Raw genomic sequence first — 14,751 nt, forward strand, 5'->3', positions numbered from 1 at the left:
ATTTTATACAAATTTATCAAAAATTACAGTATGTAAGTTTCTTTGTTTCGTAAAATTTTACGGCAAAAATTGATTTTACTGTAAAAAGGAGCGGTACTTTTTACTGTAATTTCTTTACAATTATTCGTTCTTAATACCCAAAACTAATAGTTTGTGGTTCTAGTATTGCTTATATAATTTTCCAAGCTTTTTTTAAAATTTATTATAGCTATTTCGTAAATCGCTGTATTCTAATTAGCAATCTATCTCTTTATTTTTACATTTTTGACTGTGATTTACAAACTAAACATTTCTAACTATGCAAAGTTCCTTTTCACGTTATTATCCTCTCGACTGAGTACGGCAAACAACGAATAAACGGCGAGAAAATTCGGTTTATTCACAGCTGAAGAATACATTGAGACAAGTGTAATGAAGTATACTTATTAAGTCCTTCGAAAACGAACGGGTAATAATTTAAAATTCCTAACGATCAACTTGTGCTTCAGTTCGTAAACTGTTTATGACGTTTGAATTTTTCAAGCAGAATGGGATGTTCGAATAATTTAAACTTTTAGTGACGAAGAGTTCAATAGCTATGGAAAAGCAACTTATTGTTGTAGGGAAAGAGATTATTGCTCTCGAGAAATCAATAAATGTAACGATCAATTAAAAAATAAATAATTATAAAACAACATGATCTTGATGTACGATACATGCAGCGTACGGTGCGCCAAATTAAAATAAGTTTATAATTTGAATGACTTTATATCTAATGATTGGATTTTCATGCATTAGAACTTAATCTTATGACGACATTTATATTTTTTTGAATATTATTATGAATAATTTAAACTTTTTAGTGAAGGAGAGTTCAATAGCTATGGAAAAGCAACTTATTGTTGTAGAGCAGAGGACTGTTGCTCTCGAGAATTCAATAAATGTAACTGTCAATTTAAAAAATAAATAATTATAAAACAACATGATCTTGATGTACGGTACATGCAGCGTACAATGCGCCAAATAAAAAGAAACAATTGATTAACTTTTTGTCGAATGATTGGATTTTTCATTTATTAAGACTTTATCTTAATGATTACAGGGGCGAACTTTAAATAGGATAACTAGTTAGTGTGCATGATGTTAAAAGTTACAAAATCAGATACAAAAACGCACTTTTTCTGAACAAAATCGAATTTCTTTTCAAAAGATTTGGATTTGTGACCCGCAAAATATGAATTTTAGCCCTCAATCTGAAAAATAGGTTATCATTAGCTTCCTGCAGCAGGTGAGCGATCGAAATTTAGGGCCTCTTAATGATATTGTCACTTTTTGCGTGTATTTCACTGTATCCCGAGAACTTTTTAAGCGAATCAAAAAATGTTTACATGAAATTTTTAAATTCGTCCATCTGAAGATACTTTCAAGTAAAAAAATAATTTTTATAGTTATTTATTATTTTATACATTTTTTTGTTATTTGATTTGATAATAGTCAAAATTATTTCGTATTATAAAGTAAAACTTATGTCATTATAAAAGTTCGTAATTTTAAATGACAAAACACAAAATTTTAACGAAATTGTTCGAATAGTTCCCCAGAAACAAAATTTCAAATATTCGATTAATTTGAGAAGGTAAAATAAGCAAAAAGCGAAATTAACGTTAAAGGGCCCTAACTTTGGACAACACACCTGCTTATTAAAACTATATTTTGTACTTGCGAATGAGGAATTCAAATCCGTCGAAAAATATGTATATTTTATAGAAGGTACGCTCTTGCGCCTGATTTTGCAACTTGAAATATCGTCTGTAATAATTAATTAGCCTACATTTAAGGTTAGGCTATCGAACCATTCATGTAGATCCTTATACATTAAAATCTGATCATTAGATCAAAGGTTATTCATGATCTTCCCCTTTTTATTTAAGTTCTGTATACATGTAATTGTACTCCTGAAAGACTTTTCTGACCCATTGAAGAAGGCAGGAATTATGTACAGGTATGCATCAAATGAAATAGATTAGAATGCTCTGAAAAATATTTTAAATTTACGCAATTATAATTAATTTATCATTAAAATAATATCTGAACTTCAGTTAAAAGCTAATTTGAAAATGATGTATACGTGCAAAAGAAAAATTTCTAAAAGTATTTGATTAGTATTTACTGTGTTTTGATTAACTTTCTTTCGTATTTGATGCGACAAATTCTTGCATTGAAAATTTTAATCACTTTCTGATTGGCTAGAACACTTAAATCTCTATAGGAGTTCTATTATAAAAAACAATACAAAATTTAATCGTTTTCAAATCACAAGCAGGATTTAACGTGATAGTAATGCTAAAAAGTTTTTTTTTGTCTCTTTATCTATACAAACCGACAGATACATAACTAAAGGAAGGAAAGTAATAAAATAAATTTTTTTATAAAAAAAACTGAATTTTTTAAGTTGACTGAAAAAGATAAAATATTCCATTTTTGTCTCACCGTAATAAAAAAACGTAAGAGGCGTCAATTCCTAAAGAGGTAAAGGTATTTAACATAAAAGTGATGCAACCTGATTTAAAACGGAGGTAATAATTATATTTTTGTCACGCCAAAGACGAAAACGTAAGTTACATCACTTTTGCAACAAACTACTATTACCATTGGAAACTCTCTGCGCGTCTTTCGAAATTTTTGCGTCCAACGTTTTTTGCTTATAGTATGATGATAAAATTATTATCTCCTTTTTATCCAATTGAGAAATGTATTTTTTTATTCTTTTTATCATTACTTTTTGAATTAATGTATAACAAATTAATTTATATCTGTATTCATGGCCCAATTTGTAAGCGTATGCACGAATTTTCGAGTAATATCGGAGCTTAAGTGACAAAATAATGATTCTGAAAAGGATGTAGAAAAGCAATTGAAGTAGCTTAAAGTAGTTTGTTATTTTAATGATTTTTAATGAATAATCTCTGAACCCGTTATTCGTCATTTTAAAGATATGTATAAATCTGGATTCTCTACTTGATTTAAGCGTATTTTAAAAGGTATCGATGAGAATTTGAACATCTCACGTACTTCAATATTCCTCCTTAACAGTTTGCCTTGAGGCACTCAAGCGACATATATGCGTTTAGTATTTCTAAATAACAGTGAATAATTAATTTTATGCAGCTCTGATTAGAATTAGAGAGTTCCGTTTTCAGATTTGCCGTTTGCAATATTCACCCTGAGTGATACTCGAGTTTAATTAAGTAATTGATTTGGAGAACTCTCAGCTGATGATTACGACGTTATAATGAAAGATGAAATAACAGAAATTAAAATCTATTATCGTTATTTCTTCATCTAATGTTCAGATAAAAAGTTCTAAGAATTAGCATAACTTAACGAAAGTAATTGCTATACTCAAAAAGTGAGAATTTTTTCTTAGTTTTTTCAAGAATAAAAAGCTTAAAGTTGAACATTGAAATACGAATTGTAAAAAAACCCGTGATTTTTAGAATCGTTTGCCTTAAGAAGAGTGTTCATTTTCACTATTTAAAGCTGAATTTTTTAATCATTTGGTTTCAGAGTTTGAGGTCATAAATTATTTAATCTTCGGATAAATCTCTTGGAAACTTTTTGTTCCCTAAAGAAAATCAAATTGCCAAAGGAACAACACTTAAGGATATCTAAGATATAAGAACGGTATTTGTTGTTGTTTCAAAGCCACTTGCCAAAAAGCGGCAAGTCTGCTTAGTGAAACCAAGCGAATTTATGGCTGAGGGTGAGTTTCTTGTTTTCTAGTGGCGCCATCTATTGGCAAGAATACGTCATCAGCCACGCACACATCACCGGACCTGTTCATCCGTCCATTCATTCCTCCACGGAATGTAATTATGACCTGAACAAGAAAATGATCGATCTCCAACTCAATACCCCCAGAGGTATTGATTTGTGATGGGAACTTGGAGGACTTTTTTCCAGGCAGACATAACGTGCACCAGTCACAATTTATTACACGGGGTGTCTTCGGCCGGCGGGGATTGAACTCATGATCTATTGGACATGGGCCCAATGCCTTATCAACCAGTCTATACCGGCCATTAGATTCGATGAATTCATTGTTGATGTCAACTGTACTAAATTGAAATATTTTCAATAGCCAAGTAATTTACATTATATTTTTAAGAGTTTTCAGATCATTCTTGGAAAATAATTGCCACATCTTGTAAGTTGTAATTATACTCTATGCAAAATTTTATAAATAAATTCATTATATTAATAACAGAAAATCTCATCCCTTAAAATTATTGCAAAAAATCCCTTTTATTATATTCATTCCAAAAAAGCAGAGTTTCTCTATAAATAACAAGTTAGGAAAAAGATAAATTAAAAATATATATTCTTACTATTAAAATTTTTATAAAAAAAAATTAAAATTTTTTTATCAAAGTTTTGTATCAGACACTTTTCAAAGCATTTAACTTTAATATTGTCTTTAATAATTCAGGATAATATTATTACGAAATGTTTTATACCGAAAACTGAAAAAAAAATTTCTCCAAAGAATATAACAACATAAATTTGGCAACAGAACTTGAAATTATAAATATTTTTTTTTGGATGTACAATTTTCAGAATGTGTTTAACTAATGTCTGAAACAAGTAGAATTATTTTCTATTTTAATTCTTAAATTTCTTAAAATGAAATATCTCTAAAGAAATGAAAATAGAACTCTGCATTTTTAACGAAACACGAAATTTAAAACTACCTTTCCTTAATTTCAACAAAGGAAAATACTAATAATTTTGCTTTAGAAAGAATTCTAATTTATAAAAAGATAAATGAAGAAAAATTTAAGTTTAGCAATTTCTTTCTGCATTTTTGCAGATATTTAAGAAAAAGGTAATTTCAAACAACAAGGCATTCATTAGAGGTATGATATATTTCCTACTTAGAAGAAGCATAAGTAATTGGTTTGTTTACACTTACTCAAAGTAGTGAAGCGAATCTAACATTCTAGACGAAATTGCGTTCTCCGTACCTAAAATAACAGCTAATACCAGTACTCCAACAGTAAAACCTATCTTCGGGTACCTTAATTTCAAGAAAAATGTCAGTAAAATATATTAAATTCTTTAAAGATATACATTTTAAAGAATATTCAAAACTTTCACAAAAATTATTTCATTTTTTAATCAAATTAAGAAAATTGTTAGGTAAATATTTTTCTTAAAAAGTAGCCTACAGTATTTTGCAATTTTTAGAGTAAGTTACACTACAAAAATAGATGCTAATAGTCAATGTAAATTTTCTAACCATTCACTATTACGTCATGATCAATTTTCTAATTAATTTTTAAAATAGTATACAATCTCTGCGACTAGATGGTACAGAGGTAAGTGCATTGGATTGCAAAACAATTCCTCTAAGTTCAAAACAGATGGTCATACGCTCATACTATTCGTTTTTCTACCATAAATCTTTGTATGAACGTTAAATTTACCGGAAAAGGCACTATCACTTTTAGCACTGATACTTTTACTGTAAATTACCAAGAATATTTTCAACAGAGTGTCTAATAATTCTAAGTAAGTAATAAAATTCGAAGTAAGTTTTTATAATGCATAATACTGTAAATGGTAATATTGGAGAAAGAATAAAACATTTTTACTCAAATTTCGATTTTATGACTATAACACATTACAGTGACAATTGCTTTTTATTTCCTTTTTTTTAGAAATATTTAACTTTCAACTTTCAGATTTCATGGAACTAAAGATTTCGAAACATTTTCACATTTATGTTTGTAACGGAGCATACGATACATTCCACAGAACTAATTTTCTTTTGATTAACTAGTTGGTATCAGAACGATTTTATTTTTTTTAAATTTTATGGGAGTCAAGATTTTAGAATATTTCAATTTTTATGTGCGTGATATCATAACGGAACATTCCACAGAAATGTTTTTCCTTTGATTAAATAATTGTTAACTGGTTAATTTTAGATAAGCTTGATAATAGAATCGTAAAACATTCCTGGTAAGACACGAATAGTGTTAGTGCTCCTGCCCAACTTTTTTGAAGTAAAATGCAAACTTTTGTTAGTTTTCATAACTAGATTCTAAGCAAAAAATTCATTTGTCTCATTGCATCATCTAAAAATACCTCGTATTTTGCGTTGGGTTTAAAATTAACAAAGCTACGCACTTGGACAATGGTAGAGGTAAACGGTAGATCTGCAATAAAATGAATTATAATGAAACAAAGAACAAGCGTTAAATTTTATACCCACATTGAAAACTGATCAACGGCAGATCTTCAACTTAAATATCTACAACTTAAGATTCAAAATATAGAGAAGTTTTTGAAACATTTTTTTTATTTATTTGAATGCAAGACAGATCATAGGTTTAGTAATAATTTACCTGTAAAGGAGAAACATTAGAGGAATAGATGCTATCGAACACTGCACTAATAATGCTGGGTACCATGTGTGCATCCAGCACTAAAAAACAAACAAAGAATTAAAACATTATTCTAACTTTAACTTGCCGGTGAAGTTTGTTTAGGACAAAGCGAATTTAAGAAATTCGTCATAGAAACTTGATATGAATGTCTTAAATAGTCATCACCTAGAATGTGCGTTTAAGGAAATAGACATGAAATTTGATTTTTATTTTTACACTTCTGTTATGACTATTGCATTTTAAAAGAATTAATTGTAGAATCATACTATAAATCATAAAATAAACTGTTAAAATAAAATTTTTAAAAATTTTGACTCATCGGAAAAATACAATGGAATAAAAATAAATTAACATTCGGTAAGATCTAGTTCAAAAATTATTAATTGCTAAACTTTTTGGAAAAAGCACAGTCGTGGTCGCTCTACAGGACTCAGAAATGCAACGTCGGAGTTCAAATTAAGAATAAAACAATAGTTTTAAGATTCTACTTTTAAAAATTATTTATTACTCATGAATTATTTTAAATTACATATTTTATTTTCAGACATTTTGTCATGTAAAATTGCATAGTTTTGCAGAAAATAGTATACTTTAAAGTTTAAAAATTTTAGATAATTTTTAAATTAATTAATAAAAAGTCATGAAAAATCTGTGAAAAACTAATTTGAAAAGAAATTAGGAGTTTCATAAATCGGTGAAACATGTTTAATTTAAACAATACGTTGTGAAGATATAATGAAAATCCCAAAACAAAATTGTAGGGACTTAATTTTCGATAGCTTTCTCGACTGATCTATGTAGACCATTTTCTCAAATAGTCGTAAGTCCCATTCAATTCATTCAAACAATATAAAAAGTTATGTTTATTCTGAGAAAATATTTCTCAGTGTCTGGTTTTATCATTCAATTTATAGATCATTAATTAAATAAAATATATCTGTGGCAAATGTGTGCTGAATTATATTGTCTTGCATAGGTAAAAGTTTTGATAGTTCGATCAAAAGTTTTTAAGGGTCACAATTAATTTTGTTACCATTGTACAAACTTTACTCACCGTTTCGTCAATAGGCAAGAGTGTCTGCGCATTGAATAAATTAAGCCAACCATTATTTCGGCATCTCATTAACTCATCATTCCAGGTTTGATTCCAGAGAGGGCCATAATAGATAAGAGCTAGAGCAAATGACGCTAGTATAGTGAATGCGTTAATGGCTGTCAATCTGCACCAAGAAGATTAGAGGAGATTAAAACACATATTAGATAATTATAGTTGCTCTAAATATATTATTGGAAAATTTGTGACTATTTGTTTTAATTTTAGACGCTTAAATCAAATATAAATGCAAATGAGTTATGACTTGATGCTGCAAAGTAATGCATTAATTAAATTTTTATTTTGATAAGGCGATTTTTCATTTTTTTATCATTTTCCTCTTTTTGTATTACTGTTCGTAATTTCCAGTCTTTGGTTGAAGTTAGTGATTTTCTTTCTGTCCGCATCAAAAATTGACAAAATATTTCGTCCGTTTAATTTATTAAAAAAACGCATCACGTATTGATTGGGAAAAATTGAGGTTAAATACTAGCAAATTAGGTATTTCTAAATTAATTACTAAAATGATCATTCATTAGAGAGATTTAGCACTTTCACAGAACTTTTAAAAACTGTTTTTGCTCCATTTTTTCACTTCGTTTATAGATGTTTATGATACGTATAGTAAATGTATTTTATGTTTTCAAGCAACCTATATAAATTTATTTTTCCTCCATTTAGGAAATTTATGAGAAATGCAGCATCCTCTGTACTGGAATAAATGTAAGTAATGCACATTTATTTATATTTAGCTACTATTTAGCAAGTGTTATATTATAATTAATTAGATTCAGCATGAATTATAATTAGTTTTAAAAACTTGCCAAATTTAACGAAAAAATAGTTATTTGAAAAAACAATTAGAAAATTATGTAAAAGTTTGTCATAACTTTGGTAAAGCTAATACATTATCTTTGTCAAGAGTATTGTTAAATGCATAGCAACACCTAGCTAAAATTACAGTGCCAAACTCCACACACATTTCTAATTAATTGTTTGAATTAATTCAATTTTTTAATCGCACTTCCCCATAAAGCAGCATTTAAAACAAAAATATTGTTGATTGATAAATTTCTTGAACTCAGCTATTTTTTTATCATGTTTGCATACCTGCCAACTTTTACGCATTTGGCGTAAAATTTTATTTTCATAATTAAAGTGGTAGTAAATATATACTATATTTTCTTTTAAAAACTTAATTTTTAAATGATTTTAATCACCACTATTCTTAAAAAAATTAAGCACATATATTAATAAGCGTTACTATCATGGCTGTCAGTAGATGTTTTATCAAATACAACATAATTTATTTGCTTACAATTGAAATTTTAATTCCATTTTACTACCACATGGAAATATCATAGTGGAAGGGATTAAAAGTTGGCAGGTATGTGTGTGCAATTCTTTTTTTCCCTTTATGCAATTAAATATCTGAAAATTAAAAAAAAAATGCATCTTGAATGCTGATTTGCTATTTTTAACGAATCCTTATACAAGTAGCGGCGAATTTTTGCAAACCGGTTTCTTTACTTATAATTTAATTGTTATAAAATATTTCCAACATATTTGTTTTTGAAGGAATACCATTGGTAGACACCCTTAGGAAAAAGACGTTCAAATTGTTAATTTAGAACTACAACGTTTCCGGAATTTTTATTCCACCTTCTCGTCAATATCTGCTCAGTTCTGTTCCACGTGTTTATAGAACATAACATGAACATAACAAAAAACACAAAAAACCAATAAAGGGTTTACAATGAAGACATCCCTTAGGTGTCCCTCCCTATTTGAACAAAATTCGAATAATTTGAGGTTAGAAATAAAATAAAGAGGATTTTCCTCTACTTGTTATTGGATATGGAAAAGGAAGTTTTAAAATATGGGTTTTGAATATGAAAAGAATCAAAGAGTTTTCGTAAAATTAGCTATAAAAATGCCTTTAATAGAATCGTTTTTATGGATATGTAACTGGATAATTATTTGTTTCAAAGGCCATAAAGCGTCTATAAATGGATATAAAAATCTGCTACATAAAATATGCATTGATAAATATTTGTTTAACAATTTTCTAACTTCGCCAAAGTGAAATGAAAATTTGTTTTAAGAAATATAAAATTCTAAGTTTAAAAGTATCTGCGACAATGATTTATTTAGCAACGATTTAGTATCACTCCCCTTCTGGGATAATATTTTTAACTTAAAATATTAAAACCCTTTTTTTAATTTTTATTTAAAGTAAAATATGGCAGTTAAAGACAATCTTTAGATGAGAGAGGAGAAAAAAACTGCTTTATAACAAGAGTAAATCAGTTGGTCAAACGTCTAAAAGCTATTACGTGTTTTCCGAAGATATCTAACCGAAGAATTTGCTTATATTAGAACACCTTTTTAAGCCAACGATGCTAGTTTTGGCGCTGTTCCACTTCCGAGACTGTATGGAAAACCGCCTAGCTATTAATATCAGCGGTGCATAATTAATTATGGTTATAGGTACTCTAGTAAATTGTATCGAAGAGACATATATCATCAGATCACTCTAGATGGGGTCGAACTGACCGAGACGGCCTTGGTCCGTAACCGGCTGTAGTGCCTAAGAAGAAGAAGAAGTACTCTGAATAGGAAAAATATAAAGTCATAGTTTCCCTCAATGATTGATTTCGTTAAATTAAGCGCCATAAATTCAGTAAAGTTCATTTAACCTTATACAGTTAAATTTTTTTTCATTAGTTTATCAATGAAGTATGAATGTTTTATTCCGTTAAATTAAGTGCCATAAATTCAGTAAAGTTCATTTAACCTTATACAGTTAAATTTGGTTCATTTTCAAGCGTAACTTAAATTCATTATCTATAACGATTTTATTATCTGATGGATTTCGAAAGTTCATCTAAAGTGTATAACACCAAAAAGAAAAAAACAGAAAAAACCAAAACAATTAATTTTACAAAATTTAAAAAAAAAGCAATTTTTGTTTGCAAAAATCTATGTGATAGGGCATAGTTTTTTTTCTCCAGAGCTTTTTGTTTCAGTTCAAATTTTTTCAGACAGATGGCTCTGTTACTTTATGCGGTTTTTCCCGATTAATTATTAGGTATAAAAGCTTCCTCCTCCGATTACTACATCTGATTATGGTTGATTGTGGACATTTCGAAAATATCGTGATTCAGTTTTTATTCATTGAACGATTTGAAAAAATTGTTATATGGTTTTCAGCTGTTTCTCCATAATTTGTACTACTTCAGCTTTAATTCAATCTGCATACAGCGCCATCTATTAAAATTTTTTGAACTAATGGCAGCTCAATATGATCTGCTCTGTGATACGATGCGACATGACTTTGTCTCAAGAATTATTTTTTATTAATTTATTTTCTTAATAAATTAATAAAAATCAATAAATTTACAATAAAATTCAATAAAATTCATCAAACAATAAATTTTCAATAAAATTCATCAAACCATAAATTTAAAAAAAAAATAAAATAAAATTCCGGAATAAATTTTCAAAATCCATCCATCTAATTTAGAACACCCTGCATTTTTTATAAATCTCTAATTTGAATTTTGTGAAACCAAGTCACAGTAAATCTTAAGCCACTAACTAAACAGCACATTTAATAAAGCTTTCAACAAAGCTGATACTCAAATATAATTTAATTTTTTTTAAAAAAGTAGTAATAAATTTTTAACGTACTTGAAATAAATCTTTAGAAGTCCTTTGAAGACACTCGTGATTCCTCCTGTTTTCTCGCAGATAGTCCAAAATAAAAAGATTGACAGAAATCCACTGTGAAATTGATAAAGAAATTTTGAGTTTTGTAGACAACATATTTAAATGAATTCCAATCAGCATTTAAATATCTGGTGGCAATTGATAAAAACATCTTTTTCATTCCAAATGGACTTCGACTGAATTATGCAAATCACGTTAAATTAAAAGTGTAATTTCTATCTCAAATCTTTGGAGGATACCTCACTTATCGAAATACACATTTGATATAAATTAGATAGACAAATTCAGGTTTTATTTAATAAATTAAAAACTGCATTCGCATCTACTCGTTTTAATTAGGTAGAATAAAAATAGGAAGATAACTACGATTTATGATTTCCTTAACATTTATTCAGTATGCTAATGACATATTAGAAAATAGTGATTATCCGTTTTGTAGAACCGGAAAAAATTGCAAAGCTATGAGTAACGTCATTAAATGCTAAATTAATTGGTGTAATGAGTCATCTGGTTGTGTTAATTGGTTTTTAAAATGCCTATGTATAAGTGCTTTAAGAGCCTAATAGCATACTATAAGTGCCTAATGTTTACATTTATAACAGAACTGCTGACCCAATTTTGGGGGGGATTTATGACTATTAATGTTCAACTCCGTAGCCTTGTAATTGTCAACCCTAATCCAGAAGACAAAGGAACTCCTGGATCAAGCGTTGGAAAAAATTTGCCTTCGTGGAGGACTTTTTACTGGAATTAACCAGCATTAACGTTACTTTGATAGGAAAAACACGGAAACTTCCCATGGTTATCCTGACGGCAAAGGGACTTCAACCCATGATCCGTCTACCATTGAGGACATTTACGTCAGCATTGTGGTCGATGCAAGCCGGATGTAGAATTCGTATTGATCAGCCATCGCTGAGATTCGGACCCGGTTCAGCTCATTGGAAGTCGAACTCTCTATCACCTGAGCCATCATGGTTCCAGGTGTTTAATGCATAAAATAGGTGCCTATTGAGAAAAATAGGTGCCTAATGTGTAATGCGTATAGGTACCTACTGGAGTAAAAGATTTTTTAAAGTCCTCGACACGGATTAAATATAAACAATAAAAAATAGAAAGCTATAAAAATATATAAAAATAGTTTTACGTGCATAAAGATGGGAAAACAAAATCAGATTTTCGTTCTTTCAACTAATTAACAAACTTTATATAATTTTGAAATGCATTTTATGTATATATGTAATACAGAATATCAAATCAAATTAGATTCATCAAATTATCCTAGGATGATTTCATGAATAATAACAAAAGCTGTCATGGAATAGGAGAAGGCAGGAAATAAAGGCATCTAAATCAATACTCGTATTTCCGTGGCGCTACGACTGGTGCAGACGTTTCTTTTGATAAATGACAATATATTCGCCGAAATATGGAATAACAATCTTACCATATGAAAAAGATCGCATCCATTGCTACGACAAAGCTATCTGCAAACCCTACGGCCATGGAAATATCTCGGAAGCTTGCTGGAAAGGAAAAAAAAGAAAGGATCTCTATCAGAATATACAAATACCTCGATAATAAAATACAGAAGTCAGTAAGGGTGGGTTGTTTCCTTGTGTGATGTGAGAATGTGACAGGTTCACGCTGCTTTGAAAAATTTGGCTGGAAGCAAAAAAATGTTCCGATACAATTTTAAAGTCAAATTTTTGCATTATATGCACAGCTTTATGACACAGTGACCTAAAGGCTGAATAGGATTTAAATACTTTATGAATTATGAATATTTGTTTACATCTTAAGCCTAATTTATTAAAAAAATTTCTAAGCGAAAAATATAGTGTTTGGTGCAGGTTAAAAAATTTTTTCCGAAAATAATTCAGAAGGCATGTTGTTGCAGAGGATTCTGCTCTTTAAAATGTACAAATAGTAAACACAAAACTTTAAGCAATTGCGTAGAGTAACCTAATGTTCAATTACAAGGTTGTTATAGATCCACAATAATGTTATGTATCATGCTATACCGATATCCTAGATTGGAGTCTGAAAAAAATCTTCACTTAGGTAAATAATAGCCATTATGTAAAGCTGTTCGCTGCGTCAATAGTTTAGGTTTTGTCTAATCCAAACCAATTTACGAAAATAGCAAAATATGGGTTTTTAAAATTATTTCAAAATTTTAAATATATAACAATTTTAGTGTCAATGAAATCGTCTTTGTTAAAAGAAATACAAAACACAAAAGTAGTTTTTTTCCTGGCTAGTCAACCACCTGCAAGTACTCTCCAATTTGTTCAATCGCAATCTTAGTAGATCTTTTCTTTTAAGCTCTTAGAGTTATTAAATCCCCAATTAAGATTACCAACTAAATACCAAAATATGATATCTCTATAATAAATAAATAAAAACTAGCAATTTGATCCTGATGGTAAGCACATTTCGTAAATGTCACTTGTTAAATTTGCAGAAAATTTCATATTTTGTATTAAGCGGAGCAATAAGTTACACTCAAGAGTCAAAACATTATGATCACCTCTTTATAACGAGTTAGCCCACCTTTAACCCGCAACGCTGCTGCAACCCGTCTTGGCATGGATGCCACAAGTACATTGTATTGGGGTGACCGGAGACAGATTGTACCAGATGTTTAAACAACGGTCACTCAAATCCGAGATATTCAGACTTAGTGGTCTTTGAACTCTGAGCTGCCGTTCCATGACATCCCAAATGTGCTATATCGGATTGAGATCCGGTGAGTTAGGTGGTCAGGACATTAATTGGAATTCAGGATCATGTTCTTGGAACCACTCAAACACAATTTGAGTCTTGTGAAACGGGGCGTTGTCCTGTTGGAAAATTGCATTTCCAGCTGGAATAACAGAGGCCATGTAAAGGTGCAACTGTTCCGCAATGATGTTCAGATACCCAGTAGCATTTATGGTCTGCTCTACCACAACCACGGGTCCCAGAGATGCCCAAGAGAACGTCCCCCAAAGCATAATACCGCCACCACCGGCATGCGTATGACCTACTGTATATTGAGGGAGCAATTGTTCGCCTGGAAGACGGCGTATTCTGACACGGCCATCGGCGTGATGAATGAGAAATCGTGATTCATCTGAACAGGCAACTCTCTCCCACTGATCCATGGACCAGTCGTGATGTTCCCGGGCCCAGTGCAGGCGTAGTTGGCGATGACGCTTGGTCAGCAAAGGCACACGACTGGTACGTTTGCTGTGTAGCTCCATATCCAACAGTGTCTGCTGGACAGTGTGCTCTGATACTATCCTACTTGACCCTGCATTGTATTGGGGTGTCAGCTGAGCCACTGTCTGGCCCAGGTTTTGCTTCACCAAACGAGACAATCTCCGACGACCTTTTTCTTTGATAGCGTGTAGACGTCCAACACCATGTCTTCTACTGCTGGTTTCACCGTCATTCATCCACTTTGCATAAGTACTAACAACTGTAGATCGCGAACAACCCACGAGTCGT

The 14,751-nt window shown here is 30.2% G+C and overlaps 2 protein-coding genes across 8 annotated transcripts in view; one reads left to right on the forward strand and one right to left on the reverse strand.

Moving 5' to 3' along the window:
- LOC107448148 (G protein-coupled receptor dmsr-1) overlaps nt 1-14,751 on the forward strand; it is a 430,440-nt gene that overhangs the window by 231,720 nt on the left and 183,969 nt on the right. For all 7 annotated transcript variants that reach the window (XM_087168852.1, XM_087168851.1, XM_087168847.1 and 4 more), the window contains exon 4: nt 8,206-8,247. The gene's annotated coding sequence lies outside the window, so the exon portion shown is untranslated. The remainder of the gene's footprint in view (nt 1-8,205; nt 8,248-14,751) is intronic.
- The window catches only part of LOC107448146 (nose resistant to fluoxetine protein 6), a 45,288-nt gene that overhangs the window by 11,777 nt on the left and 18,760 nt on the right, over nt 1-14,751 (reverse strand). Inside the window, exons 7-11 of the mRNA XM_043047784.3 lie at nt 12,704-12,782; nt 11,218-11,310; nt 7,486-7,651; nt 6,390-6,469; nt 4,952-5,056 (exon numbers count right to left, since the gene is read on the reverse strand). Of these exons, the coding sequence (XP_042903718.2) occupies nt 4,952-5,056; nt 6,390-6,469; nt 7,486-7,651; nt 11,218-11,310; nt 12,704-12,782 (523 nt within the window). The remainder of the gene's footprint in view (nt 1-4,951; nt 5,057-6,389; nt 6,470-7,485; nt 7,652-11,217; nt 11,311-12,703; nt 12,783-14,751) is intronic.

The sequence above is a fragment of the Parasteatoda tepidariorum genome, chromosome 1 (genome assembly GCF_982258835.1).
Source record: "Parasteatoda tepidariorum strain Cologne lab strain chromosome 1, Ptep-v5.0, whole genome shotgun sequence".
Taxonomy (NCBI): domain Eukaryota; kingdom Metazoa; phylum Arthropoda; class Arachnida; order Araneae; family Theridiidae; genus Parasteatoda; species Parasteatoda tepidariorum.